This window comes from Hyperoodon ampullatus (assembly GCF_949752795.1).
Source record: "Hyperoodon ampullatus genome assembly, chromosome: 13".
NCBI classification, from domain to species: Eukaryota; Metazoa; Chordata; class Mammalia; order Artiodactyla; family Ziphiidae; genus Hyperoodon; species Hyperoodon ampullatus.
The window spans coordinates 16687019-16713194 of NC_136926.1; the positions used below are offsets into that span (position 1 = coordinate 16687019).

At 41.7% G+C, this 26176-nt stretch overlaps 2 protein-coding genes across 9 annotated transcripts in view; both read right to left on the reverse strand.

Moving 5' to 3' along the window:
• Window positions 1-2575: 2575 nt before the first annotated feature.
• Window positions 2576-5083, reverse strand: LOC307062405 (disintegrin and metalloproteinase domain-containing protein 1a-like; the record flags this gene model as incomplete). The annotated part of the gene is made up of 1 exon (XM_079718138.1): window positions 2576-5083. One exon carries the CDS (start codon window positions 5081-5083, stop codon window positions 2576-2578), a length of 2508 nt encoding a protein of 835 aa, XP_079574264.1.
• Window positions 5084-9376: 4293 nt separating this feature from the next.
• MAPKAPK5 (MAPK activated protein kinase 5) overlaps window positions 9377-26176 on the reverse strand; it is a 37167-nt gene continuing 20367 nt past the window's right edge. For 4 of the 8 annotated variants that reach the window (XM_079717066.1, XM_079717064.1, XM_079717062.1 and 1 more), the window contains 7 exons: window positions 20627-20707; window positions 17962-18149; window positions 15936-16056; window positions 13277-13407; window positions 12896-13017; window positions 11429-11533; window positions 9377-9569 (listed from right to left, as the gene is read on the reverse strand). In XM_079717066.1, coding sequence (XP_079573192.1) covers window positions 9475-9569; window positions 11429-11533; window positions 12896-13017; window positions 13277-13407; window positions 15936-16056; window positions 17962-18149; window positions 20627-20707 — 843 coding nt within the window. In that variant the 3' untranslated portion in view covers window positions 9377-9474. The remainder of the gene's footprint in view (window positions 9570-11428; window positions 11534-12895; window positions 13018-13276; window positions 13408-15935; window positions 16057-17961; window positions 18150-20626; window positions 20708-26176) is intronic. The other 4 variants (XM_079717067.1, XM_079717063.1, XM_079717061.1 and 1 more) reach the window with 2 other exon arrangements.

Genomic DNA, 26176 nt, shown 5'->3' on the forward strand with positions numbered 1-26176 from the left:
TCCCCCAAACATAACGGGGAGAGGAATCAGGCGAAAGAGTGCACTTTGCAGAGGCAGCCACTCAAATTGCAGAACACTGAACCTTGAACCTGGAGATTTCAGACCCGAGTTACCCTACCTTCTCTTTCCTGCCCATGTCAAAACTGGTCACTTGCCTGCTATAATCTATCCTAAAGAGCTTCAGCCTTCAATCCCCAGACTCTGGGCTTTCCACACATTTTAAGATTCACCTGAGAATTTATAAATATGTTCATTTTTTGATCACTCTTTCAGAGGAAGTTCATTCAAATAGCTGTCCTAACCTTTGTTTCCTGCCTTTAACCTGGTCTTGTAAACTTGAGGGTTGGTCATAAAGACAGCAACTAAACATTTTAAATAGTCTGTACAACTTCCATATTTGCTAAATTTTTGTAAACTTTGTTGTCAAATATTGTGAAATCCTAAATAGGTTTTACTGATTGATTCCCAATTATCTACCTGACTTTTGGTTTTTAAAGAACACCTTTGAGTTAACTAAGCATATTTACCCCATACCTAAATCATGATTCCCTTCTGTTTCTTCAGGTTTTTTTAAAAAAGACTGATGCTTACTAGCTTTTATTATAGTCATCATTAGCATGTGCACTTAGGAAGGTTGCCGCTTCTGTTTTCCACTGAAGTGCTTCTCAGCAGAAATCCTCCATATCTTTTTCAGAAGTCTCTAATGACAGGTTTACCCTTGGAGGGCTTCATTTACCCAGTTTCACTCTCGCTCTCAAAGCTCTCAGGTGACCACCCACTAATAGTGTGCTTTCACTATGAATCTTGACCTTCTGGCATACAGTGTCCTGAGATTTGATTACCAGCAAATCTCGTAGCCTGGAAACTTATATAACTGAAGGCTTGACCTTGGATTTTGCTCTGAAGTTCAGTTTTGTTCCACCAAAAGTAATTAACATAAGCTTCTTGAAAGCAGAGGCTAGGTCTTGTCCTCCTTTTGTTTGCTCTTTTCTGCTCACATAGGATTAGGCAGTTAGAAGAGGGATTTAGCAAATGTACCGTCAGGGACTGATGCTCAGGAACTTCCCCAAGACTCAGAACACTCAACCTGTAGCAACACTGCACCTGAGCAAGGTTTCGGTTGTGCCATGCCTAGGGACTAGGAAGGGCATCCATACAAGTTACCCTCCTATTTTAAGGTTGGCCCTGGTTAAGTCATTCACTTGGTCAACATTTACTGAGCACCTACGGTGATCTGGGCTCTCAGAGCCGAATAGGATACAAACCTGCCACTCCATGATGTCAGGATGTAATCGGGGAAAAGACTCTTTCATCGATCATGACTACACAGTGTGGTAGGTTCATGATAGAGATCAACATCCATTTGTAAGGCTTCTGTTTCATTAGAGTCACTGAGGAAGAAGCCACGTTCTGGGCAATTAAGGACATGTCAGTTGTCTTCCTGCTTACTTTTTTTTTTTACTAAAGGAACAGGCTCACGAGGCAGTGGCGAATGTAGATTCAGTCATATCTGGGGCAGTATGCAGGTCCCACCCCTTACCAGCTCTAGAGCAAAAGTCTTTGGTCTCTGTTTCTTCATGTACAAGATGGAGGTCTCATAGGGTGGATGGGAGGATTAAATTAAGACAACAAATGTAAAGTAGCACAGTGTCTTGCACAGAATGCATAATGTTATATTGTATGTGCTTTGTGCTCTCTTTACAGACAATTGACTACCCTCCAAAGCTCTGTTCCTTTGGACTGTCAGTCAACAATATGTTAACTTAAAAAGGAAATGAGAAATAAATATAATACGTAGAAAAACAGAAAAGAAGGAACAATTAATACTTCCAGTTGAACTCCGCACTAGACAAGGTTGTCTCTTGCCTAGGTTGCTCCCCTTCCCCCATGCACCCAGACCCAGGGTGATCGGACCACCCTGGATCAGACGTAGCCCCTTCCAAGAGAGCCCCAAAATAAAGAAGCCTCAAGGACTAGGCTGTATGGAGTCTGAAGCGATGCTTCATCTTAAAATCACTTTTTATTTATTTTAAATTACCTTTTATTCGTGAATAGCAACTTTTGGGGCAAATTAGATTACTCAACAGATAACATTTTTAAGATAATGTGTTATGAGTGGGATTAATGACCCTGTGATAGTCATAGGTAGAGATAATACTGTGTATCACACAATGTAGTTGGAAGATGGTAGGCCCTGAAAGGTAATTTCAGATCAGAAATTGGCCCAAATGAAATACGATATTGATTGGTATGATTCATGAGAAGAGCTTAAATAAAATCGTTTCATGAAATGGGAAAACAGCAAAGTACAGAATATTTTATATGAGTTCATATATGAATATATAACCAAATTACTAAACTGAATACTGAAAGCAGGGGCATGTCTGTCCCCATGGTAGTATGTTTCTGTAGACTATATATCCTGGTCAGAGCTACAGGAGCCGTCAATTCTCACTTCACCTTTGCTTCTCTGAGCCCCTCTTTCCCACTCAGCGCTTGAGATACTCGATATTTTTGGGTTCTTCCACCAATACACTTCGGCCTTTGGTTATCCTTTTCCTTCACCTGCTACCTCTTATGGTGCTGGCTCTCCTGGTGGTGGGGCCTCCGGCGGCGGTGGCGTTGCCTCCAGCGGCGGCAAGGGGGCCTCCTCTTCTTGGTTCTTCTCTTCTGACTCCTCCTCCCGTAGCCCCACTGGTAGAAACTCTGTTAAGAATCCCTCACTAGTGGTTTCCTCTGAACTGTCCTCCGAGGTACGCCCTAGGGTCTCTACTGAACCAATTAAAGCCCTGAGGGTAATGCAAAATATTAAAACTAACAACAATATTAAAAGAAATGAAGGGAGTATGAAAATTAGCTTGCCAACATTTCTAAACTCAATGCTATGATGAAAAGAACCGCCACCTAAACCTCCACTTTGAATTTCAGTTGGTTTGCCAGGTGGACCACTGTCTACACTACCACCATCTCCTGGACCTCTGCAGTCAGGGGGAGCATAGCCAGCCTCACAATGGCAGTGCCTAAAATTGTTGCAAACTCCTTTCCCATTACACATTTCTGCTGGTTTGCAGTCATACTCGAGCACAGCATAATCAGTACAAGAGTAATTTACACAGACTTTGTTTGGAGCACAAAGAGTGCCAGTGTGTACATCTCCATCATCAGGGATATCAGTAGTGTTGTAGGCATCCATGCTCCAGCACCAGTCATCTTCGTGAGCGACCTGGATCAATGTATGATTTGGTTTGATTTGTGGTACCTGTCTAACATTTGTACATATAAGTTTCCCACAAAATATATTATCATCTACACACTTCACATATCTTAACCTAGGTGAGTTGGTAATACCACAGTTTCCAAACCGGTCCCCTTTTCTGTTCATTGAAATGTAACAGTTTTCTGGGGCAGACCTTGCAGAGAACCCATATATATCCATGCATTGATTATCAGGGTTCTTACAGCGACCTCCAGCGCAATAGTGAATTCTATCACACGTTGTACCATCTATCTTATAGCTGTCTATGGGGCATTCTCCAGAGGAACCATCACAATACTCTGGGAGGTCACACTCCCCTAAAGCAGGACGGCACATGAATCCCTTATATTTCAGTTGGCATTTAACGCAGCAGAGTCCATCACTACACTCTGCATTCTCCTTCAGCCTACATGTTTGGTCACAGCATGGGTGATTGTCACAGTCAGAACCACAGTCACACTGCTCATCCTCTTCTACAACACCATTTCCACAGCGGGAATCCCTCCGTAAGCGGCCTTTGGGCCCAGGCTTGTTAAATAGGCAGGCCCCTTTGTGTTCCCAGAGGAACTGGTAGAAGTAGTCAGAGCTGCAGTCACTGAAGCCACTTTCTTTAGTGATATTTTCACGCATGAGGCCAAAGGGTTTATCTTTACAAACGCAGGCTGAATGGTCATGCGGAATACCCAAGTTGTGCCCAAGCTCATGGACCATGAGTGCTGCAAACAGGAGGACATCCTCATGGTGGAAGGATTCAACGGCTGCTGCAAAATCACTTGAACAGGCACCACTGAGAAATGCCTGCCCCGTATCCTCTTTAGGATTGTGTCCAACGATCATGTGGGCAACATCATGCTTCACACGATGGAAGAGCCTCTCTTGTCTCCAGCTATTGAAATTCCTGAGTACAACTTGCAGGTCCACTGGGACCTGTATGAGGTCCCCCTCGGTCCAAATCTCCATTCCAGCCAGCACCACCTCTGTGTTTATTCCCCTAGTGAAGCTGTTGGCCAAAGCAATGATGTCCATTACTCTCTGGACTGTCTCATTGATGTCACTGCCCCACATTTGGAACCGCTGGTTGTCGACCACGACAAACATCTCCACGTACTTGGTGTGTGACCACAAGTAGGATGGCACCTGCCGACTGCGAGGCTTGCTGCTCTCTTGTTGCCGGCTGGTGAATGCCACTTGGCTGTCATTGGAAGTGACACTACAGGAGACTGGAGCTTCATGGGCCATGGTGTACAACACATGTTCAAACCGTTTTGAAGAGTGAATGGGCTCAATGCCATAGGATTTTCCTTCCTTAATCAGGGTGCCCCTGAGGCCTGAACAGGTGTTGACAGAAACAAAAGAACCTGGGACTCCTTCTATGTAGCCTTCATAATGACAGTCATGTGAGATGAAAGGCATTTCTTGCCCCAGGATGCCATCGTGGTAGCTGAAGACTGGAAAGTTATTCACAAAATAGTCTCTCTTCACCTTCAGGTGAATCAGCTGCTTCTGGCCCTGCATAAATAGCACATAGGAGAGCTTTTCCACTTGGTCTTCCCTTCCTTCCACTGTCAGACTCTTGGGGGTGACTGTTTCATAGGAAGAGTAATATATTGATCCCAGGTCACAGTACAAGCTTGGCAGAGAAATCACCAACAGCAACAGAATCCTCAAACTGAAACATGAAGATCCTGGCACTGGCCCCAGCCTCAAGTCCCTCTTCTGCTGAGCCCAAGTCTGAAACTTTATCTTACCCTCCTTCAAGGCCACTTGGTTTTTCCGTAGAGAAGGCAGTATAGAGGCAGTGTGTGTCACAGACGCTGCCACTGACATGGCCCTAGTTAAATCAGTTGATGATGCAGGGCCTATGTCCAGCAGCAGCAGCTTTCCCTGACACGCAGACCCTCTGTCACAGGTATTCACTTCAGATCTATGCTGGCTCCCTTATGGGTGGGTACTGCCCAACCCTGAGTCTTACAGACCTTGGGGCTGTTTCTGTTCTTGCTTTTCTCTCTTGGCCTTCAGTGGTTTCCTTACTATATGACTTCCTTCCAACAGCAATGGTTTTAATGCTCCTTGGCTAAGTTCCCTTTACGCTTACATAGAGATATACCAAGTAGAAGGCCTGTAATGATTCAGCCAGGACTGTTACTCAGGTAATTATCCTCATCCTCAGCCCAGGGCCAAACTACTCCTGATATCCGTTAATCTGAGCATTCTTTGAAACCCAACATTCTGGCAGGAGGTCATGGGGGAGGGGAGGGGGATTCTTCGGGGGTCTGAGAGCAGGACAAAGTTCTCTGTTGCCCATTACCTCTTCTCCTCATTTCTGTAGTATTGAGGGTACTGTTTTTCAGTCCAGCCCTTCTTTGTCAGGGTCTGGTTTTTCTCCTTTAATTCAAGAAAACTTGTATATGGATGCACAAATTCTCCCTCATTAACTTTTGTTCATAACAGATGAGTTTAGCCACTTTGTGTCTGCATATAAACATAATTTTCCTCTAATAAGTTTTCCTAATGCACAAACATACTAAGTGTTAAATGAAAGTTGTTTCACTATGGAGACTTACAAGTGACTAAGATCAAAGTTCAATTCCTCCCAACATAAAAACAAAGTCTGGAATAAAACCAAACTCTGGGGCCTCCCTGGTGGCGCAGTGGTTGAGAGCCCGCCTGCCGATGCAGGGGATACGGGTTCGTGCCCCGGTCTGGGAGGATCCCATATGCCGCGGAGCGGCTGGGCCCGTGAGCCATGGCCGCTGAGCCTGCACATCCGGAGCCTGTGCTCCGCAACGGGAGAGGCCACAGCAGTGAGAGGCCCGCGTACCGAAAAAAAAAAAAAAAAAAAAACCAAACTCTGATTAACCAGGTATCTAGTTACCATTTCATCAAGAAAATAAAAATGGACTGTATAAGAACTTTTTAAAGACTTCTTTGCTTTTGTAACTAAAATTGAACTGTAATGTCTATGGAAGTCCTTGGATTTGATTTTTATGTTTATCTCCTGGTGTATTTAGCAGTATGAATTTAAAAGGAAAAAAGCCCTATTTAACCACATTCCTTGCCCAGTTATTCTCCTTTGCATCCCAAGATGAACTAAAGACTCTACATCTTTTATCTTGCATAAAAATAATTTTATATTAAGTCAAATATCTATAATATAAAACCTTCAAAATAAGGGTTATGGCTATAAATACCACACAAAAATGGAGAAATGCCCTATATAATTCAAAAGATAATGGAATAGTACTACAAGATCTCAGATATAAGCATGAGAGTAGATCAACTCATTATCCCCAATTAATAATATTTAATTCCTAATACAGATGAAAAAATTAATCATCCGCGTCTAGCAAGAAAATTAATACTATCATATCACAAACACATTAAAAAATTTACAGCAAAAATGGTGAAATGATTTCCAGCTGGATATCTTTTCTCCTTGTGTTCTGTATAAGAGGAAAGCCTCTTAAAATTACGTAACTTGGAAATTATCACAGATTAAAGATGTTCCCCTGTGTCTTAACCAAACAGGCAGGGAAAATTTAAGTCATTCTGTGGGACAAAAAAATCAATAATGAAAGACCACTTCTACTTTTTTAAATAAATAAAAATATAATTAAAATCAAATATCCAATTTTCCAGTTCTCAAATTGAGACACATTTTCTTCAATAAATACACACGCACACAAGCATTCACACACAAGATCTGATTTAAATCATTTGACTTCTTCTTCAATAATTCCTCCAACTTGTTCTATCTTGAATACAAAAACAAAACTCTTTTTAAAAAGCAGTTCCTCCTATCTATGTTTCAGACAATAAATTTCTGACAGGTGTTCTCCTATAGCTTATACAATACATTAGCCAGAAAAATACAAAAGTTGTTTCGCATCAAGCAGATTAATAACTATGGTAAAGTCTAAAGGTATTTGAGTAATGGTTTTATAGTAAGCAGAGGGTTAGCAAATCATGTAGGAAAACTGAAGACTCTAACCTCCTGCCTATGAGAATTGTTCTTACAGTGTGAACTTTCTGCAGGTACAGGCATTAGACAGGCCAAAAGAGACAAGGATGATTTTGTTTCACTTCCAGTACATGTGAATGTTTTATTAGTAAACCTGACTGCTAAAGTTAAAGCAGAATTTGCTACTGGCCTACAAATAAATTCCATAAACAAAACTCCACTTTAAAGACCAAACAGTGCTGAGTCTTTTGGAAGCTGTTGTTTTGTCAAGGAGCTCTCTGTAGGATAGGACCCACTTTTGAGTTACAACAGCTAGAGCATCCTCCAGGGTATTCACAAACTTTCAGCATGGACCTGTCTGGACACAGCACTCATTTTCGCGGCCAGTTTAATTCAGACTAAAGAAACATGGGCAACTGCTGCTCAGAGTAAAAGGAAGAATCTTTTGGATACCCTTTTAGATCATGCCTAAAATTCACCACACAGGGAAGGAAATCATCTTGAGCCTCTAGAGGACACCCAGATAACAAATTTGAGAAGTTAATGGTAGACTGGGCATGCTAGAAGATTCCTCTGAAGAAAAAGAAGAGTAACGAAGTTAATTACTGCCTTCCTCTCCCAAGTGAACACTGAACCTCTGCCCTAAGATAAGAAAAATAACAGGTATTCAGTTGTTCCAGAAACAAGTGCAGAGTTTTTCCTGATTGTAAGAAGTGATTTTGATTTGTAAGACTGCATTTCACTGAAAAACAGAATAATTCAACCCTTAATTCAACTCCCAGCTAAGTTTTCTGGTTAGTAAATAAGAAAACGTTTTGTTTTTCTCTGCTGCCTGTTAGATTTTGCCATGTTTAAAAGTATTGAATTCTCCTTACCTCAAAAAATGCCTTGAATTTAAAACTCTCCAAAGTAAAAGGGAACCAATGTGTAAGGTAATTTCTAAGAGATACTTAATGTTTTTATCATATATTCCTACAGTCATTCACACACATATGGGACATACTAACCAAATGTCACCCTGAAGACATACTCAGCAAAGTGGAAGAGTTAGAAAATAAGTGAGCTCTGTGGGGTTGATTTTGATTGAAGAGAATTTGATGGGATGAAACTGAATAACTGAGCCTACTGATCCTTTTCTTCTCCTCTGTGAATTGGAGTTGGCCTATTAGCTCTCCCATTTACCAACACAGAACCACCAATCAAGAACTGCTAAAAAAATAAATAAAAATGGTTTGTTATGGAAGCCCATATGTACAACAGCAAAGTAGAAAAGCACCCAGCCTTGTTTTCTATTCAAGTATCTGATCTCTGGGCCAGAACCATGCTTCCTGAAAATGAAGGGTGCTAAATAAAATACATGCAGCCCAGGGGATGCCACCATGAAACCCAGGCAGAAACGTTAGAGGAAAAGGGTAGCTTTAAGAGAAAAAACTTGGACCATCTTTAGATGCTAACCCAATAGTCCAGTTTTTATGATATGTAACTTTCTCAGAAAAATCATCCCATAAAAGGGGCCAGAAGAACAGGGAAAGGAGATAAGAAGCAATGGAGCTGGTGAGGGCTGCAGGAAAGGGAGAGGACAAAGTAGGATCTCAAAGGAGGTGGGAAGGCTGAAGCTCTGGTTAAACATGAAAAGAATAAACTCAATAGAGAATCCCATTAGATGTAAGAAATGCACCAATATCTTTTTAAAAAATATGACAAAAAAGAAATATTACCACTCTTCTCTAGGGAATTAGGGATAAGAGAAATGAGGGCTCAACTCCCTGTCTCTTCCATCATGGGCGGTGGCACCCTGTAACAGGCAGTCTGCAACATGGAGCCACAAAAATTTCTTGGCACCAGAGCTAATCTACTGATAGTGCAGAAAGTAAGTACACAGGGCAATTGAAACCAGATTCCACAGTACTTGATTCAACTGTTTACTAAGCAGAAAGGTCAGTATAGTTGGTCCTTTGCCTACCACTGGCAAATGGTTTTTGTATACTTTATTACAAATAAAACAATCTTGCTTGACAATACCATCTGTCAGCTTTACCACATATGACTAAACAATCCTAAAGTAATAATATATTAGGAACTGAGCTTTTCTTAAAAACAAATGAACTATACTATTAGTAAATCCTGTATCTAAATTTATACAGCATCTTTAAGCAATGTGGAAATGAAATTATGATTTATTAATTTACATACAAATTACTTTATACATTAATGAATAAATTTTCAACTTGTTAAAAAACAAAGTCTGAAGCTGTCATTATTGGGATTCGTGGGATGTGGTTTGCTCTTCTATCACTTGCTTCACAATTTCTGCCAGTTTTAGTCGATCTACTTTATCTGTGAATCCACGACCTGAAACCCAAAAAAGAAAAAGGTCAGTCTCCAAACTGTTTGGGAGGTGATAAGATTCTTGACAGGGACCCAATAAGGTACATCTCACCAGTGTCAAATTCACCCTCACCATGGAGGAACCATCACCAACACTGATCAAAAGCAGTTCAACTCCCCCATTTTTCAAGTAGAACTGAGCAGCTTATTAACCTGGCCGTAAAAATCCAATGTTCAGTGCAACAGCACAGCGAGAAACGACAAAGAGGGAGAAGTTCTTTGTGATATGTATGTCTACAACAGAACTCATATCCAAGCTATATAAAGAACTCCTACACATCTATAAGAGAGATACAACTCAATAGAAAAATGGGCAAAAGAATAGGCACTTAACAAAATCTAAATGGCCAATAAACATTAAAACGTGCTTAAGCTCATAGTCATCAGGGAAAGGCAAAGTAAAATGACACGCAACACCAGTAGTACTTATTAATCAGAATGACTAAAATGAAAAAGACAATAGCAAGTGTTGGTGTGGATATAGAATAACTAGAACCCTCAAACACTGCTAGTGGAAGTGTAAATTGGTACAACCACTTTGGAAAACTGGTGGCAGTATCTACTGAAGCCAAACAGATGAATATCCCCATGAACCAGCAACTCCAATCCTAGATACATAAGAGAAATGAGTTCATTAAAATATTCATAAAAGATGTACACAGGAGTGTTTATAGCAGTGCTTTCCTTAATTACCAAAACCTGGAAACAACCCATATGTCCGTTCAACAGCAGAATGAGTAAATATAAATACAAAAAATATATATGTGTATATATATGGAGAAAAATATATATAGAGAGAATATATATATATTTACATACATATATATGAGAATGAATTGCTGCTACACACAACAATATGGTTGAATCTCACAAATATAATCTTGACTAAAAGAAGCCAGACACAAAAGAACACAGACTTCTCTGACTCCATTTACATAAAATATAAAACCAGGCAAAACTAACATATACTGCTAGAAACTGGGATCATAATTGCCCTTGTGAGGAGGGAGGTAGCAGTTAAAAGAGGGCACATGCTCCACTACGTGTTCTAGGTGCTTGTTACATGGGAGTGTTCACTCTGTGAAAATTCATCGGACGTGCATACCTCAAATGTGATCACTTTTCTGTACTGATATTTCAAAATCTTAAAAAAAAAAAAATCCTAGGGAAGCTAATCTCCTCCAAGTATGGGAATGGCCAGGCTAGCACTTTGGATTTCTTATGTCCAAGAATCAAGCTAGGCAATGAGTTTGCTTCCTTCCCGGAGCATCCTAGACCTTAAGTCTAGTTTAGTCGGCTAAAGTAGAAAGACAATACAAAAGCAGCTCAAAAAACACACCTGTACCTTGTTTGCCTGTGGGGAAAAAAAATTCAAAGAGCAGCAGACTTGGCACTCTCTACTCTTCAGTGAAACAGGTCTTCTCTAAGCTAAGCAGATCAGCAGGGCGGACTCTGGTACTTTGCCCTCTTTCTCCCCTTCAGAGTATACTGCTCCTTAATGACCCAGTGAACAGCTCAAGTATCTGGAAGGAGTTCTGAGATCTGACTGTTTTTTTGCCCAAGTGGTATGTGACGGGGGCTCTGCAGCAATGAATCTGCGACACATAATTCATCTGAACTCCGGAAAACAAGCGAAAGGGCCAGATGTCCAGATATGCCTGGGCAGTTACTGTAGGGCTAAGCCCCTGTCCCACAGTATGCCACTCACTTGCCAGCCCTACTTCACCTGAAAACAGTCCCAGCTCAGCCCCCAGAGATCCTACATATTCTAAACACAATTACTTCTCTGCATTCCTGGGGAAAGTCATAATTAAGGCTCCTACCATTCCAGCTGAAGCTTTGCAGAGTATCTCTTAGGAGTTTGCATTCCCGGTTATACTTCCAAGCTTCCTGAACTACTTCATTCAGCTTTTCATCTTCATTCTCTCCTATTGATAAAGATGAAGAAGAAGTTGCATTCTCCTGCGGCATCGTGGGATTTTAGTGTCAAGAGATGGAAGGACATGATGTCCAACTTATTGAGAAGTGATGATTAAAGGTGCAAGCTTTACCAGACTATCATTACTTCTAGTCCCTACATTACATGTAGCCCAGGGGTCCCAACCACTGGGCCGCACAGCAGGAAGTGAGCGGTGGGCAAGCGAGGGAAGCTTCATCTGTATTTACAGCCACTCCCCATCGCTCACATTACCACCTGAGCTCTGCCTCCTGTCAGCATTATGGTGAGTTGTATAATTATTTCATTATATATTACAATGTAATAATAATAGAAATAAAGCACACAATAAACGTAATGCACTTGAATCATCCTGAAACCAACTCCCCCCAACCCCCGCCCCCGGTCCATGGAAAAATGGTCTTCCACGAAACCAGTCCCTGGTGCCAAAAAGTTTGGGGACCACTGATGTAGACCGCTTCTGGTTTCTCAACTCTTCCTGCTCTGACCACCTCACACAAATTCCCTGATGCCCCCAGAGTCTTAGCACTGGGGGATGGGAAATAGGCATCCCATAGGATGTCAGACTACTGCTGAGCAAAAGCACCTGGTTAACTTAAGAGACCATGAGCAGGAGGGAGAATAAGGCTGAGTGGGCTACCTTCTTTCTCCTAAGCTCATTTCTTACTTTGGAAGGCTACCTGAGGCACACTAGTGAGTTCCCTTAAAACCCAAGGAATCTAGGAAGACTGGTCAACTCAGCAGTTTCCTGGCCTACTACTTGAAGCATCTCATTCATCTGCTGAGAAAAGCCCATCATACCCCATTAGGTGGAAAGAGAACATACTGAAAGAGAGCTCTCACTCGAAAGGCCTTCTGTTTAAGTCCCACCCTGCCCATGATACAAGTAGCAGCCAGGGCCACTTCTGAACTTGGGAGATCGTCTCTTTCTATTCACAAGTTAATGACAGCCTTGTACTCTAAGGGCTCTGGATATGGTGTTTCCCAACCTTCCTGACCTTCCCAACCTAGTCCTGACCCTGTTCACATTTTCCATTTTCCATCCTCTATCCTGTAATCTCATTAACAAACTAGGAAAATACAAAATTACGTGCTGTGTCTGACACTGGCAATTAAACCGAAACGAGAAATTTTACAGGAAACCAAAGGTGGGCCAGAGCCTCACATTTCTGAGTTCCCACCATCCATTCTTTTCAGTGGGCACAAACTATATAATATACTTATTTTCTTATAACACAAAGATGAAACAGACAACTTCAAATTAAACCACTCCTTTAGTCATGTGCATGTGCACACACACAGACACGCACAGAGCATTCATAAATGGTGTGACCTTTACCAGCCTGGGGGAGAATACACTGAGCAATCACATCTCGGAGCTTTTCCAAGGCAACATTTGAATCCTCGGCTCCATTCTCACGGTCGTGGATATAAACACCATCCTTTGGCTTGGTGCTTTAGAAGTTTGGGAGAGAGGTAATAACACGGTGAGACCCCAAAACCCAACTCTTAACAGATGTTAACGCTAAACATAACAGATTTTTCAGATAAATCATTAACTACAGAGTACCTCCAACTTCCGATGCTATTTAAAGAACATATCTTTTCCACCCTCTTAAGAGTCAAAAAAGGGCAGACCCCTGGCTGACCTTTCAGAACCCTGTACTCAACCACACCAGCCATGAGGGAGAATTGAAGAAATAAGCTCAGTTACCCGAGTAATTTCCTCTTCCTTAGAATGGGGTTGTTCACAGAGTGCAGGGGTTTGAGGCTGACTTTCAGGTCCTGGATTCGCATGTTGGCCAACTGTTCCGCATGGGCCTGTTGGATTCCTGCAACCACCGCCTGAATGCAAACACTGTCATCAGTTTTTCACATTCATTTCTGGGCACCTAAAAAGCCAATCTAAGACAGTGGGAAGGAGAATCTCAAAGAACTAAGAAGGCAATTTCATTCTTATGCTGGCAGTATACAAATTTTGAAAAGGCAGAGGACTCTTCCCCATGCATCAGCAGGGCCCAGGGAATACCAGGCCAACAGCTAGCCCTTCTTCCCTGTGGGTGGACAGAAATGCAAGTAAGAAATACTAACAAGGCTCATGCTCATAGTCATTGGCAAGGGCAAGTGTAAAGAGAGTCATACATGTACATCAGGGGAAAAGCTAGCAGGCTGCTCCTGAGAAGCCTCCCTGACTGGCATTTACTCACTGCCCCCATGGTGTAGACAGTCACCTTGGCCCTGATGGCTCAGAGCCCCAAGCATTTCACCTGGTGAGCATAGTAGACCCTCACAAACTGATCTATAAGCCAGTCAATTAATTTACAATGAGAAATAACTGTCATAATGTCTAGCACTCTTCAAGTCTGTCTTTATGACCAGTACGTTCTCTCACTATGGGCAGACCAATAAGGGAAGGCAAATAATCAGAAAAAGCTTTATAAGAATGAGATGATCCCACTTCTGTATTTAAAAAAAAAGACAAACTCTGTGAGTTTGTGTGTGTCTCCCCAGAAAAAGATCAGGAAGAATACATCAAGCCATAGGTCACCTCACCTCTGAGGGGTGAGACTGAGGCAGGGTAATGAAAGGGAACTTTTGCTTTTTATTTTATATACCTCTGTGTTGTTTGAATTTCAACAACAAAATTTGACAATTTACAAAAATAGTTGCTCGGTAAGCATGCAATTAGATCAGGAAGAGTTTGAACTCATTTAAGAGAACTATACTAACTGGCCCTGGCTACACGCCCCCAGACCCTTGAATCTATTTCCTTCTTATCCGTGATAGCCCAACCAAAAAGATGGGAACACCTCAAGGTTGTGAGCTCAGGCTCCATCTCTTAGGCACAGCTTAGATGGACACTTGTATATGTGGACATTTTTTCTACACTTCCAAAGTTGACAAGCCTGCATCTTGACCACATCATTTCTTTAAAAATGGGAATACACTGTCACATTGCAGTTCCATCTTATAGGCCCAAGAGCTACTCTTCCTCATTAAGAAGATTATGTATATCCATACTTGGCTTCATTATACACTAATCTTAAAGTAACTCCAGAAGGCAATCTTATTTCTTCATTTCAAGATCTTGAGGAAAGCCACAATGTAACACTCAATTGCTGACAACCAGAGGATACAAGTAATCCTTTTGTATTTTGGACTGACCAAACAAACCATTTCTGGACTACTGGGCACATTTAAACCAGGAAGACAACTGCACACAAATCAGAGATAGCAGAAAACTCTGTTCCTTCTAGCTCTCCTTTCTCTCTCATACTCCAGCTAAACTAAGGGAGGTCTTAGCATTCTTTTTTCCTATTCGCTTATATTTCAACTCCATCCCGTCTAAGTCAGTAACACTCAAGCCTGTGTCACTGCCTTTCCCTCTCAGCCACACTCTGATTCCACACCACACATCCGTCTACCACCTTAAACAATATCTAAAACCTAAGAGACTTCCCTTCACCCAAAACCAGCCTCATTCCTGATTTCCCTCTGTCAGTGGTGTCACCAGATATGCCACCCACTGTCCCCTTATATCTAGTCAGTCACCAAAAATTGTAGAAATTTGTCTTCAAAAATATTGAGCCTATTCATTCATCTCTACTTCTCTGCTCCTAGAGCAGCTTCTCAGCTTCTAGATTATTGTAAAAGTATTAGGTTGGCAAGTCTGCAAGTCTAACCATCCCTAAATACCTTCCCTGTGGCAAATGTCTTCTCAAAAATCTACGATAGCCTCTCAGTTATGTCCTACTAAGACTTAAACCCCTCTGTCTACTTCCAAAGCCAGGCCTGCCACACCCATTTTACTAACTTCCCATCAATGAAGTCAGGCTTCATTACATGTAAAGGGGTTAAACATGTAAAGGGGTTAAAAAATGCCACAAAATAGTAATTAATTGCGATGGTTTTTGCCTTCTCTTTGGGAACCCTTCCCTAATTACAGCCCTTCAAAGATGTTCTCTTTTTCTGAATTTCCATAGCATTCACAGAAAATTTAGCATGCAAAAAGCTCTGATGTCTGAAAATGTTCCCTCTTTGTTTTGTGTTCATTGGTCTTTCCAACCAGTCTTGTTTGAACTCCTTGGGCAAAAGAACAGTGTCTGATACTGCTCTGTGCCCCCAACCCCATAGCACAAATATGGAGGATAGTCCCTTGAGTGTTCCCTTAGTGTATTTACCAGGCCTTGATCTGGTCTTTTATGGAAATAATCTCTTTATTTCCAATCCTGATCTTTGGAAGACCAGAGATGTTTCTCTGGGAAAGACTGTGTGCTCTGCATTGTTTTGCCTTTAACCCCTCATTGAGTCAAGCCTCAGCATTCCTTCCCAACACAGCCTTTTCAGCCAACAAAATAAGCATCATTCAAAACCTTATCCATCATCAGTTGAGCAGAGGGTAGCACATTATCCAGGGCCTCAGTTGAGTTGAGCCAGGGGTGATCCAACACTCCCTCGATGGTAAGTCTTTCCTCTGGTTTGACCTTCAAGAGCCTGTGGAGAAAAGGCCAACAGGGCTGCCATGCAGTTGCTTCCAGAGGCCGGGAAGTTCCTGGGTCTGGCTCTAACCAGCTCCAACTTCTGACTTTCCACCAACTCTTACAAGCCTAGGCTTTCTATTTGCAGGACAGAGGTGGGGCTCTCATCCCTAACCGTTAGTTGTGAGGGCACTCTGTCCTTAGGCAGTTCTTTCTATACTAAATAAATTGAGATAAGAATGGTAGGAAAAGGCTTAGTCCAGTGATACCTCAGACTGAGTTCTAGGTTCAGTAAAGTAATCTTACATATGGCTTACAGTTCCTGAGACACTGAATCCCCAGACTAATGTTTCTAGGACAGTGGGCTATAATTTCCAAAAGGGACTCAAAGTGCTCTTTTGGCTAACAGTGACTGTAAAATTAGTCGAGGGGTCATACAGTCCTGAAAATCCAGGTTGCTACTTGTGATAAAACTCTTAGATGTCACCATTTGGCAGGACATGAACCCTTTATTCCAAAGACATTCAAAAGCTAAAAATCTAATCTCTGAGAAGGGGATGGCATTTCCTTCTAAGCCTAATGTATTGTTCTGTACCATCGGCTTTTTGACCATAGTTCTTTACATCTTGTACATTTATCCTGATGCAATTCCTAGCTCACCCCAGCATATTCCCTGGGCCCCTTACAGCACCTTCTTCCAAATACATAGCCTCCCATTCCAAACATCAGAGTCAGGACAACATGCCTACTTGCTCTTTCATGTTCTCTGTAACATTCTGGATCATTGTGAACAAACAGCTTCAGATTCTAATGAAAGGATTATTTAGAAAAGAATCTCAATGCTGAAAGAAGATAATCAATGTTGCTCTAGGGACAGGAAATATATTCTACAGAACTGCAAAGAACCAATTAGAGGATACTGATATTTTGGTTAAGTAACTGAGAATACAGCAGGAAAAGAGCATAGGAAGACAAACGATGATTTAAACATTGCCTCTACCCTCCTAAAAAACTTTCACTTGTATATTTTAGAAACTAGTCCCTTTTTGAATACATAAACACCTAACCAACAGAACAAGCTCACTTCTGAAAGAGAGTAATCTCCATAGAGAAACAGCTGTACTATTAGGAGACAGTTCCCAGATACTGCCCCTTTAATGCTTATCTTTATCGCATTACAGATGAAGAAACTGAAACCAAAAGAGGACAAATTACTCAGTGAAGAACAAGCAGTAGGAATACCAGAACAGCGTCCAAGTCCCAGTCAGCTAAGCCTCTGACACAGGTGGGTAGAAAAAGCAAAGACACCTCATATTTAGGTCTGACTTCTTTCTTAGTGCTCTAGCTAATTTCTCCAAAGGACTCTGAATGTCAAGTCTCCGTCATCCATTACACTAGCCCTAATTCTTCTAAATCTTTCCATCTTAATATACACCAGAGCAACCAACTAGCAGTAGGAAGCGCAGGAGGTGGGGTCCAAGTCCTGCACAACCAATCACACACTCCCACAGCGGCTAAGGAATGAAAAGCCAAAAGCATCATGGTCATTTTAGCACCCCAGTTCAGTTCCTGGAATCATGCCTGTCCCAAATGACCGGCCTCCGTGCAGGAAGGGTACACCAGGGGAGTTACTATTTAAGGTCCTAAATTAATGCTCACAGATACAATGGCTACCAAGGGACCTGGATTCAACCCTAAGGACAAATTCTAGGAGTGCAAAAGGAGGGAGCAAAGCTCCAATTTCACCAAGGTGTGGACAGTGAGAACTCTCATCTCAGGCTCCAGGGAAAATTTTCTGTGATGCTAAAATGAGAAGGAGCATGCCTGGGAAACAAATGACTTTCCTTTACCCAACATTCCTTTGTGTTCCACCACTTTTAAGGCCTCCCTGGCCTCCCCCCGCAGTGGCCTGGGGACTCACTTCCTCACAACATCTTTGGCCATCTCTGAGATCTGGCTCCACTCTTCCTCTGGGAACTCAAAACTGCCTGTCATGATCTTTCTCCGCATATCCTTTGGGATAGTCCGGCTGTGGTGTCTGGAGTAAAAAGGAGGGTATCCGCACAACATCACGTAGATAATCACCCCTAGGGACCACAAGTCACAGCTCTGAAAGCAAAAAGAACATGGTCACTCACAGCAGAGACACAGCTCTAAAATAAAGTCCCTAGGACTGACCCAGAAACAGCCCCTGATATACACAGGCTGATATCTCCGAGAATCACTTCACAGAGACTGTAAAAGCTTCAGGAAGTCTTAAGAGAATTAACCATTCTCTCCTTATTTGTTACGTGCTACCAACACTACACATGTGCACACCATATATACAAGGCCAGTCTGGGGTAAAATAGTCACTTTTATTCTCACTGCTTAGGCCCAAGCTGCTATCTGATTATTGGGTACAGATGTAGGATACTTTGTCCCCAGCCAGACAAGTGATAGATATAAGCCAGCTGGTTGTGAAACATTTACTCTGTCCACCTGGGCAGGGCTGAGGGTGCAGGAACAAAGCAGCTAGGACACAGGTGGGCTGACTCTATAAAACAGCACAAGTCATTTTGTAAAGGCCCAAAGCAGTCTGACAAAGATTAGGGATAAGCACTGGAGGGAAAAACAGGAGGCTAAAAGCAATCCTTTGGCCATGAAGGACTCACTGTGCCCATTTGCAAGACCATTCTTGGGGAAGATATTCTGAACGAAACAAAACTGCCACTAACTACCATGTCTGTAGATATTAAGGTGATTTCATGGCCTGTAGTCACAGCATGCTTATTAATAAAGGACTCCTATTTTAATTAAATGTAGCTCTACCTGCCTCGGAAACTGGGTCCTCAGAGGCTTCAACCCAAGCCCCTCCTGAATTGCAGGACAAAAGCAGTGTCCACCTGAGAAAGGCAGCCCAGGGAACCTGCCACTGTGGCCACACGCTCCTCACACCACAGCTGTGCGCTGCTCTGAGTGAAGCCTGGAAAAGGGGGTGTCTCAGGTACTCTCAGCCATGTCTTGGCATCATACTAGTAGACATTTATAGATGACATGACCCATGCTGTAGAACATACTTATAAAATTATAGAGGTGAAGAGAAATCTTAAAAAATAGTTCACATGAGGAAACTGATACTACAGAGATCTTGTTATCTCTAAGGTCATCTGTCAAGAGTAAAACTAAGTGCACCAACCAACATCATACAGCTGAATGGTGGTGGAGTCACAGCAAGTCACCTGGCCTACTGCCTCTTTTTCTATTTCTTTTTAATTAAGATTGATGTATTTATTTAACTTTTGAAAATTTAAGTACATCTTTTTACATTATTTTTATTTAAAAAATTATTTGCAAATGTAGCAGTCAGTGTTCACTTAGTTGCCAATATAAAGATTATAACTAGACCAACATATATACAGATTCAAAAGTAATATGAACTTATTTCAATATATTACTCATCTGTGGAGTGTAAATTTTATGAATGCCATGCTAATTCACAAACACCACTAGATTCACAAAATGGAACAGGAAGAGGAGAAAAAATAGTACTGGGAAATAATGTATCACACAAGAATCCATTGTATTCATGATGAGAAGACTGTATCAAGTAAATTAATATCTCTGTTAGCTAAGTGCTTCTACCACTCAATTCCTGCCTGCATTGGAAAGCAGGAAAGCGGTTTCTGACTGACTATAATCAGCACAGCCCTCACTTCCAACCTTCACTATATAAGGGCACAGCTGCCTACAGTTTTGCAAGTAGATCAAGACGGTGTGGAGCAGTTCTTACTTGGGGACTGAACAGTGTTAATCATGAAAGTAGTTGTTTAGAGTTATGGTCATGCTGTGCCAGTGCCAATGCAAGTGCAGGGTCCTGAGTGCCACAGAAGCCTGTGTGTTCTTCGATATGTATGCCTGCATGTGTACACGCACATGCATTAGGAATATGTGGGGCCCTCTAAAGGTGTGGGACCAGGAAGAGCTGGCCTGCCTTTCTACCATCCTCAGCTCCCTCTCTACCATCTATATCACCTGGAGACCCCAAGCAGCATCATTTTTTTCTGATCTACTCAGTGACTCCAGGACCTCTAGGACCTGTTTCAAGAGGCCCTAAACCTCTCATACTTTAGAACAGAGAAGCTTGATGTGTAGGCTACCGATTAAGAACTGTGAAGTACCAGGTAACACTTGGAAGCACTTGCTATGTGTACTAGACACTGTTCTAAGTTGGGTATTTTATGGGGTTAGAAAGAATGGCACCATAAATGGACAAATAATATTCTCTGAAATGGACTCCACCTCAGCAAAGCAAGACAAACATATCTTTTAAATGTGATCAGTGGACTGTACAGCTAGCCAAATAAATAACCTCCAGGTGACCATAGCCTTTGGTTCCTGCTGCAAAACCTAAACTGGTATGAATCTTATTTCATCAGACAAATACTTGAATCCCACTCTTCTGCATATGTGGCTGCTTTCAGCCTCTTGGGCAGCAATATTAAGGGATACGAATGGAATTTGCCACCTTCCCAGAAGGCCACAAACACCTCATAGGAGAAGAGGGGCTACACCCAAGGGGTAAAGATTAGTATCTCCTCTCCTACCTTGTTATAAGTGTAGGGTGTTGGCGAGGTAGGTATGATGCCAGATTTCTCCTTCTGATGCCTTCTCTGTGCCTCCAGTACCTGTCAGAGTTATACCAAAGGGGACAGTTTACTGAAAGTCACACCAGCGACCTGCAGCTTGAGACAGACTGCTGGAAGGCTGAAGAGGGTAGTCACTGGCAGTCAACAATCAACAACTGAAAAAACTCTACATAAATACTTTAAAAAACCTTTTTCTCTCTTGCAATCAGCAATTTATCAGTGTTTGCCTAGGTCAAGGACATGAAGATTAAATCCCTGAAGGAGATTTCTCTCTTCTTCCTCTCGATCTGAGGTTACTTTTTCCTAGGGGAGTCCCTTATGCCTTTGAAAGCACTGAAAGCAGAATGGTGCTGGCCAGCAGTTCAGGTTCGAGGTATTTGTTGCCATGAGGGACTGTAATAGTCACGTGGGTCTGGGTGTTAAGTGCTCCAAGGAGGTAACCACTGCCCTCCACAGGGCCATCCTCCTGGCCAACCTCTCCGCTGTCATGAGTAATGGGACTCCTGGGAACACAAGATTGGCAAACCCCATACAGTTCCTTGAAGGTGACAGGATAGTGTAGCTCTCTGCTGGTATGCTTCATCCTTGCACCCAGATCCACTGCTATTGTCTTGGCCTTCGTGGCCACAAAGCTGCTGCTGACAGCAGGTACTGAAAACTGTTACACCTTGGTCAGCAGCTGCACTGCCTCCTTGGGCAACTTTATCAAGGCCACCTTCGATGCCACCTCTAAGACCTACAGCTATCTTACACCTGACCTCTCGAAGGGGACTGTGCTCACCAAGGCTCCCTATCAGTAATTCATTGACCATCTTGTGTTGCACAAGGCTCGTGTTTTCACACAAGAATAAAGTGAATTAATTAAACCTGAAAAAGAAAATACCACTTATGAGAGCATAAAAAATTAAGAATTGGGCTTCCCTGGTGGCGCAGTGGTTGAGAGTCCGCCTGCCGATGCAGGGGACATGGGTTCGTACCCCGGTCTGGGAAGATCCCACATGCCGTGGAGCGGCTAGGCCCGTGAGCCATGGCCGCTGAGCCTGTGCGTCCGGAGCCTGTGCTCCGCAACGGGAGAGGCCACAACAGTGAGAGGCCCGCGTACCACAAAAAAAATAAATAAATAAGAATAAATCTAAAAAGATATGTGAAAGACCTGTACATGAAAACTATACAAATATTGCTGAGCAAAACCAAAGACAAAAATAAATGGAATAATACAGCTGGCTTATGGGTCAGAGGGCTCAATATTGTTATGATGTCGGTGCTCCCATACTGAACTATACGTTTAAAACAACCCTAGTCAAAATCCCAGCATGCATTTTTGTAGAAGTAAACAGCCAATTCTAAAGTTCATATGGAAATGCAAAGAAATTGGAATAGCCAAAACAACTAGGAAAAAGAAGAACAAAGTTGGAGGGCTAAAACTACCTTATCTCAAAAATTATTAAAAAGTGTCAATAATCAAAACAGCATGGTATTAGTGTAAAGACAGACAAAAAGATCAATGGAACAGAGTGGAAAATCCAAAAATAAACCCACACATATACATTCAACTGATTTTTGACAAAGGCTCAGAAGCAATGCAGCAGAGAAAAGATAGCTTTTCAACAAATGGTACTACAACAACTAGATATCCAAATGCTAAAAAATGAACTTGGATCCATACCTAACACATTATACAAAAATTAACTCAAAATGGATCACAGACCTAAATGTAAAGCCTAAAATTATAAAACTTGTAGCAGAAAATCTTGTGATCTTGAGTTAGACAGATTTCTTGGATAAAAAACCAAAAGCAGAGTACATAAAATTTTTTTTTTAATTAACAAATTGGCCTTCACACCAAAATTAAAATCTTTCGCTCTTCAGAAGATGTTGTTACCACCCCACACCAGTCAGAATGGCCATCATCAAAAAGTCTACAAATAGTTGGGGGTCCGCCTGCTGACGCAGGGGGCGCAAGTTCCTGCCCCGGTTTGGGAGGATCCCATGTGCCGCGGAGCGGCTGGGCCCGTGAGCCATGGCCGCTGGTCCTGCACATCCGGAGCCTGTGCTCCACAGTGGGAGAGGCCGCAGCAGTGGGAGGCCCGCGTACAGCAAAAAAAAAAAAAAAAAAAGTCTACAGATAGGGACTTCCCTGGTGGCACTGTGGTTAAGATTCCACGCTCCCAATGCAGGGGGCCCAGGTTCGATCTCTGCTCAGGGAACTAGATCCCATTTGCATGCCGCAACTAAGAGTTCATATGCCACAACTAAGGAGCCCACCTGCTGCAACTAAAAAGCCCAAGTGCCGCAACTAAGGAGTCTGCAAGCTGCAACTAAGGAGCTGGTGAGCTGCAACTAAGGAGCCCACGTGCTGCAACTAAGACCCAGCACAACCAAATAAATAAATATTTTTTTTAAATCTACAAATAATAAATGCTGGAGAGGGTGTGGAGCAAAGGGAACCCTCCTACACTGTTGGTGGGAATGTAAATTGGTGCAGCCACTATGGAAAATAGTATGTAGGCTCCTTAAAAAACTAAAAATAGAGTTACCATATGATCCAGTGTTCCCACTCCTGGGCGTATATCCGGAAAAGATGAAAACACTAATTTGAAAAGATATATGCCACCCAATGTTCACAGTAGCACTATTTACAATAGGCAAGACATGGAAACAACTTAAATGTCCATCGATAGAAGAATGGATAAAGACGATGTGACACACACACACACACACACACACACACACACAGGAATATTACTCAGCCATAAAAAAGAATGAAGTAATGCCATTTGCAGCAACACGGATGGACCTAGAGATTATCATACTAAGTGAAGTAAGTCAGATAGAGAAAGACAAATATCATGTGATATCACTTATATGTGGAATCTAAAAAAGTGATACAAATGAACTCATTCACAAAACAGAAATAGACTCACAGACTTAGAAAACAAACTTATGGCTATCAAAGGGGAAAGTGGGGGAGGGATAAATTGGGAATTTGTGATTAACAGATACCCACTACTATATATAAAGTAGATAAACAACAAGGACCTATTGTATAGCACAGGGAACTATATTCAATGTCTTGAAATAACCTATAATGGAAAAGAATCTGAAAAAGTATATATACGTGTGTGTGTGTGCTTGTGTGTAACTGAATCACTTTGCTGTACACCTGAAACACCGTAAATCAACTATGCTTCAATTAAAAAAAGAAAAAAAAAGACACTGTTAAGAGAATGAAAAGATAAGTGACAGACTGGAAGAAAATCTTTCCAAAGCATATATCTGATAAATGACTTATATCCAAAATATATTTAAAAACTCTAAAATTCAGCAATAAGAAAATAAACAATCCAATTTAAAATATGGGGAAAAGATCTGATCCGATACTTCACCAAAGAAAATATACAGACAGCAAAGAAGCACCATGGATGCTCAACATCATTAGTTATTAGGGAAATGCAAATTGAAACCACAATGAAATACTGCTACATAGTCACTAAAATGGCTAAAATTAAAAAGACTGTCCAGGGGACTTCCCTGGTGGCACAGTGGTTAAGGCTCCATGCTCCCAATGCAGGGGGCCTGGGTTTGATCCCTGGTTAGGGAACTAGATCCCACATGAATGCTGCAACTAAGGAGCCCATGTACTGCAACTAAAGAGCAAGCAAGCCGCAACTAAGGAGACCTCGAGCCACAACTAAGGAGCCTGCCTGCCTCAACTAAGGAACCCACGTGCCACAACTAAGGAGCTGGCGAGCCTCAACTAAGGAGCCCATGAGCCACAACTAAGAAGCCTACCTGCCGCAACTAAGACCCAGCACAACCAAATAAATAAATATTTTAAAAAATACATAAATAAATAAAAAATAAAAAGACGTCCATACCAAATGCTATTAAGAATGTGGAGGACCTGAAACTTTCATACACTGCTGATGGGAATGTAAAATTGAACACCACTTTGGAAAGCAATTTGGCAGTTTCTAAATAAGTTAAATACATCTACCACATGATCTAGCCATTCCACTCTAGGTATTTACCAAAGAGAAAAGGAAATAAATGTCCATCCAAAAACTTGTGCAGAAATGTTTATAACATGTTTATTTTTAACAGCCAAAAACTGAAAACAACCCAGATGTCCATCAATAGATGAGTGGATAAACAAACCATGGTATATCCACATAGTGGAATACTTCTCAGCAGTAAAAATGAAAGAACTATTGATACATGCAATAACATGGATAAATCTTAAACATAATTTTGCTGAGTGAAAGAAAACCCCCCCAAAAGAAAATACCACACGATGTGCTACTTTATATATAAATCTACAGAAAATGCAAACTCATCTATAATGACAGAAAGCAGATCAACTGCTGCCTGGCAATGAAGGAAAAAATAGGCAAGGAAGGATTATCAAGGGGCACAATAAAATTTTGGGGGGTGACAAATATGTTCACCACCTTGACTGTGGTGACGGTTTAATGAGTGTGTGTGTGTATGTCAAAACTTATAAGTTGTGCAAGTTAAATATGTATAGTTTATCATGTATCAATTACATCTCAATAAAAAAATTGTTTAAAAGAGGGCTTCTTATATAAAACAGATCTCGAAAAGAATAAGCACCAGCTATATATATATGTATATATATGTATATATACACACACACACACACACACACGCACACACATATATATAAATGACATGCTGGCCATGATGGATTAACCAGTACAACTTGCATTTCTACCATACACAACTAGAATATTGGACAAAATATTAAAAATACCTTTTCTGCCACTGAATAGGCAATACAGGTCAGTGAACCCTGAGAGAGAGCAAGCAAATGTGGTAAGTCCAATGAACTACCAAAAGGCACTTTGTGGAATGCAGTTCAGGGAAAGAGAATCTAAGCAGGGCACGGGGGTTCACAGAGTTCAGCAGTGTGGCTGGAATTAGTGGAGCAGAGTATTAACTGTGGGGAAGGTACACAAAAATCTGCATAAGGATCCATTTGAGTCTAGCTAAATAGTAAGCTGCACATAGTAGAGCAAGGCTCCATGAAGCCAGGGAAGCAACCAGGTACTGTAAATGACTACTGGAGCTGTAAGCTAAATAATTCTCAGATGTCACACAAGTCTAGGAGGTATCTGAGCTCCAACTAGCCAGAGTAAAGAGACCTCGCTGAACATGTGGGGCATCAATAGAGGACCCAGAAGTGATTCATCTGGGGAATAGGGTTGAAGTAGCCCTAGAATAAATCCTGTTCTAGACTTGCTCTGACAGAACTTAAAAACGAGTTTCAAAACAATCAAGCTAATCCACAAGTAACTTAACCACTCGCCAAAACAATCTTTAATACTCTTCAATGACAACAAAATCCAGACATTCATCAACATAATATTATAAGATCCAGCATCCAATCAAAATTTCTTAGACATGCAAGAAAGCAGAAAAATGTTATCCAGAGCCAGGAAATGGGATCTGTAGCCAGGAAGGAAAAAATCAATCAACAGAAGCAGA